This window comes from Colius striatus, chromosome 9 (assembly GCF_028858725.1).
Source record: "Colius striatus isolate bColStr4 chromosome 9, bColStr4.1.hap1, whole genome shotgun sequence".
Classification (NCBI taxonomy): Eukaryota; Metazoa; Chordata; class Aves; order Coliiformes; family Coliidae; genus Colius; species Colius striatus.
The window spans coordinates 5,367,192-5,372,441 of NC_084767.1; the positions used below are offsets into that span (position 1 = coordinate 5,367,192).

Genomic DNA, 5,250 nt, shown 5'->3' on the forward strand with positions numbered 1-5,250 from the left:
TTTGAAAAGAAATCTCTGCAAAAGTTTCTGGGTTAATGAGGGAAAACACTTCACCAAGAAGGAAAGCAGAGACAATACCTGCACTGACTTGTGGCCATTAAAATCAGATGACCTTGTCAGAAAATTTGAACTTTAACTGTGGAGACAAACATATAACGAAGGGCTTAAGTGAAAACCAACTTACTACAGAAACAGGAAAGCTCCTGAGGATCCCAAGGAAGTGCTTTGCAGGGAAGACATAAGCGACAATCCCAACACTCTGGAGCAGAGAGAAGCAGCAAATGACAGAGTGGAACTGAAAGGCTTCTTTAGTTTGTGCTTTGTTCACCATCATCAGAAGAGGCAGGATGAATGAAATTAAGAGGTTGTGATAAGGCAGTGTAAAGCTGTTCTCAGCACTCTTCTGAGCCACACAGAATTCGTTCAGCATGGCCCTGCTTGTCTCATATGTAAGGTGTCTCTGCTTCTCCTGCAAAGGAAAGGACATAGACACTGCAGACAGGAAATTTAACATTGTGAGCTAAAATCTCATTGAAGTCCTCAGCTAACAACTTGCTAACAGAGAAGACACTATAAACATTTGTAGCAGACAAGAAGGCACTGATCTGTAAGCATTTCTTTTTGCATTTCATCCATAAACCCCAAGCTATTTCCAGTGCTACTTTTGAATTTTTACATGACCTCATTTGAGTCCAGGTGCCCTGTTTTGCTCATTGGACTCTTCCCTTTATTGCCCAATTTCCACAGTTCCTGCTAGAATAGGAAGTTGCTCACACAAATATTGAGGTCGTTTGTTTAGATCGATTGTACCTCATTGATGAGAAAAGCAATTAGTCTGTAAAGATTAGAGCAAGGAAGCAGAGGAGTAGTGACTCTGAGAATAATGATAGCACTTAGGTGGAATGGAAATATCAGATAACTTGGCTAATCTCAGGTTTTGGTTTGTTCAGAAGGAATTAAGGAGTATTGTACTTACAGGACTGCTTTGCAGAAAGTACATTTGTTGTTATATGTTTTTCCATCAGAGCCACAAAAAGGTTGATAGAGTTTTTCACAGTAAATAGGTCTTCCTCTCTGTAACCTCTTATATTCACTGCAGTCTATCTGTAAATACATTACCATTTTTCTTTTAACCCATCTTTCTCACATTCTCCATTGGCCTACAGAAACAATGAATATATGAAATTGATGGACAAGCTTGTTAGCTGCTCTAGAGCAGCACAGTCAGGGGGGGCTCCACCGTCTTTATTAGCTGAGCTTAAGCCCCAAAAAAGAAACATTCCTTCTGACAGAGATGTGTGTGATGCTACTCATGTCAGGTAGTGAGACATTCAGGGACTTTATTCTTAGTGAGATACACAGCAAAGTCACTGGAAAAAACACAGCCTCTTTTCCACCTACACAAAAGTTGAGTCTTGATGGTTTTTTTTCTACCTGATTGCAATTGTCAGTAATTTCAGGTGAGATTAGTTCTACAAGGACATGTGGGGTTTCTGTTTCTTTATTGCCCAAGTACCGGCTCTTTATACTTTTCATGCTGATGAAAGGATCCACCCAGCTGGAATTAAGTAAAGTTTTATGTAACTATTAGTGTGAAATGAAACTGTGAAAGGGCCCTCATCTGATAGTGGGACTGTATTCATTACAGTCTTACACACGAAAATGAGAGTACAAACTAAGAACAGAAATGACTGAAAACACTCCTGTCCTGGTTTTGGAGCTCAGTCTTCTCCCGTCAAGTAAACGTCATGTGTAGTATCTGCCAAGCAAGGAATTCCTTCTGCCTTTAATGTGCTGTTTGTCATCCTCAAAAGCCTAGGGTCTGCTTGCATGGGAAAACACCTGTCCTTACCAGGCCTGTTGTAATTAAAATTGCTTCACCTGTTTTTGCTGCTACTCTTGTGGCAACTTGAAGCTTTTTGGTCTTTAGAGGGACACTATGACTAGAGCTTCTCCTTTCTGAAGATCTACCAAAAATATGGATTATAAATGTATGTATTGGAGCTTATTTTAAAACTGGTCAGTCGGCAACTTGTGACAAGTAAGGGCCAGCTAATAAGAAAGCTAGTAACTAAGTGAATTTGCCCCATACATGGATGTGTAACAGCTGGTAAAATAAGGAAGATACTTAGTTTGGTGTGAAGAGTGGATCAGGTCCTTCCTGGACAAGAATGGAGGTCTTGGTGCAGGTTTAGGCATCAGGGGCTGTCTATGTTGTGCTAGTATAGGACCAACTGTTACAACCTATATTTTTTAATCCAGAAATAAAGGATAAAATGACTCACCTTATCCTGCCTGGCAGCATCTGTAACATAAGCAGAGACACAAAAGATAAAATGAAACAGACTTAACATTCACTTTGCAAGTGGAGTGGCTTCATTAGCACCAGCCACACCAACTCTCTTCCCTCCTTGAAAGAAAATACTGATATAGTTTTTCAGTGTTTAGTAAGGTACAGGTGTCAGGACCTATTAAACAGGTGGACTTTGTTATCTTGTTTACCTTAGCAATCTGTGTCAGCAACTGCAACACTCTGCTATCAGAGGTGGTGAAGGCCATTGTTCCCCTTTTCACCAGAGAAAGATTGAAGACCCAGGAGTCAATGTTACATTCAATGGCCAGTCTGTTTAGGATGAATTAGTTGTTGAGTATGACTGGGTTTTACTTCCCTGAGTTTATAAAAACAGTTCATATGTGACTGTAAGCAAATCACATGGCCCTTTTATACTCTGATATTCTGTCAATAATGAAGATAATACCTTGATAAAAATATATCACTAAATATATATAATGATAATAATGTGTTATGATCCAAATTACCACTTTTGAAGGTGTTTTCCTTTGCCAGTTGACATGGATTCTAAACTATTTGGCAGAAGGATTGGCTCCTATTTTGGACACACATGGTATCTAACATAATGGAGCCCTGTTCTCAGGTGGGGCTTCAAAAAGCTCCTTCAAAACAATGGTAATTACACCTCCCAGAAAGTAATCAAGTAACATTGGTGTGTCTTCATTGTGGTGACACATTTGTTACTTTCTTTAGGAATGTATTTTGTTCTTCTCCTGTCATGTAATCATCGTTCTGTGGATGCCAAGGGATAAAAGTTATCAGGTAGAGGCTTCTGTATAGAAGGAGCAGGAAGAAAAAGCACTATGATCTAAAAGGCAGTACAGCTCTACAACTTGTCTTTCTGTCTAAAGGTAGCTTCTTTTTTTGGTTTTAAAGCTATTCAGCTTCCCACTGAAACTTCCTTTCATGCAGCTGCTTACATCTTCGTATCAAATACTGTTGTCCAAGGTAAAGAAAACTAGAATAAACAGTGCTCCATGTCTATTTTCAGTCTGTATCCCCAGAAATTTGACTGAGTTTTCATTATTGTGGAATTGGATCAGATTTAACCCACATCCACAGAAATGAAGATTTCGGTTTTCCTCTCCTAACCGTTTTGTATCCACCATCTGTTTGGAAAACAAAAAGTGACTCAAAAAGTATTAATCCAGAAAGTTTGATTGCAGACAAGTGTTCCCATCCAAAGCATGCCATGTCATGGAAATTGACCTTTTTTTTTTCATAAGAATTTTGATTTTGAGCCAATTTTCAAAGCAAATTTTTCAGAGCTGTTCAAAATGGAAGAATATTTTGTTTCATGATTTTGGCTCTGTTTTAACATTGTCATTGTTTTGCTTCTTTAACATCCCTAATGCTATTGAACTGCAATACTACTAGCAGCAAAGGTTTACACTGTCCTCTTTCAGTTATTCTAAATGTACTTATTTTTCTATATCCTTCTCTCTTTTTTTTAATGCAAATTTTTGGGAAATTCATCCCAGCTCCCTGTTTTACCACAGCAACCTGCACCTCAAAGCTCTCTCCAGCCTAGAGAACTAACATCACAAAGAGGTTATTCATAGCCATGTTATGTGGCCTCTGCATAACCAACTGTCTCCTGCTTGCTCAGTTTGGCAGGTAAAGGACCTCATCAGCTCCAAGCTCCCTGCTCAGGTGGAACAGACAATAAGTAAGTAAAAACCTGCTTTAGTTCTGAGGCTTTACAGTTACTTGCTTTTTAGTTATGATACAGAATGCAGCTCTGATTCACACCACCTTCGAGGAATATGTTTCATCTACTCAAATTGGCAACTGTAAAGCTGGTGCAATATTGCTTGCTAAACAGTGCACAAGCATAAAATTTCACTTGCTTTCTGTCCCTCAAGTCCAGCAACCATTGATTACTGTCCCAGTAGACTGGGAAGATTGCAATGTTTGAACATTAGAACTATGATATATAAGGAAATAAAAAAGGTTACTCACTTGCTAAGCAAAGAAATGCCAGGCTGAGGAGCAAAAAGACACCTGTTATCTTCATGGCAGACATGGGTTCTTGACCTGTTTCACAGCCAATCTGTGCTCTAAGTATTCCAGTACACTTAGCTTAACTGTGTGCTCACACATCTGTGAGACCAGATATATATACACACACACATGAAGAGCAAGAATCCTGATGATGAAATCCCTCTTGTAGGGAAGATAATTAGAAGAAGGTGTTGCCCATGGGTAGTATCAGTAAGAATGTCTTCTGTACGACATGAAGGTCATAAGTACTGGCCAAAGATGAGCGTCACAGCATGGATTGTGTTGATAAAGGAGATGTATTGTGTTTTGGCTAATCCCCTTGCCTAATTAACTCCATTAGTGAGTTCAAGGAGTGACTCAGTAAGGTGGTTACTTATTGCTGTTCTACTATTGCCATATTGACCCTTAGAGCTGAACACAATTCCCAGGGGAAAAAAAAGGTAATTCTTGCTGGATGTGTGCCAGAAGATTCCAGTAGAGCTGAAATGCTTAATTACTATTCTTTTGAAATTCTGGAGACCCTTGTCACTAGCTGTGGATAGAAGTGATGCTGGTTAGTATGGCCATGCACCAATCCTTTTCAAACTGCTGCTTGGAAAAGTGTTTCACATGAATACCTTCACCTTCACACACAGCCCAGAAGATCTCCCAGTCTTTCAGTGTTCTGCCTTTAAAGTTCCACGAGTTCAGAGATCAGACACAATGCTTTGTGACAGAAGGAGAGAAGATTGCATTTCATTGCCTTGCAAAAAGAAGCAATGAGTTCAGTGCCGTTGTGCAGCCTCCTGAGTTACTGTCTAGTTTGCTGTCATGCAGACATGCAGAACACCCCTTTGCTAACCCATCTTCTCCTTTGTTTCCGTTTCCAGCAGAATAGGTGTCATATCATGTGG

The 5,250-nt window shown here is 39.6% G+C and overlaps 1 protein-coding gene across 1 annotated transcript; it reads right to left on the reverse strand.

Annotated features, from left to right (window-relative positions):
* Nucleotides 1-423: 423 nt before the first annotated feature.
* On the reverse strand, nt 424-4,379 carry LOC104560221 (ovomucoid). The gene is made up of 4 exons (XM_010205490.1): nt 4,316-4,379; nt 2,286-2,305; nt 977-1,104; nt 424-469 (listed from the first exon to the last, which is right to left on the reverse strand). Exons 1-4 carry the CDS (start codon nt 4,377-4,379, stop codon nt 424-426), a joined length of 258 nt encoding a protein of 85 aa, XP_010203792.1.
* Nucleotides 4,380-5,250: the final 871 nt, after the last annotated feature.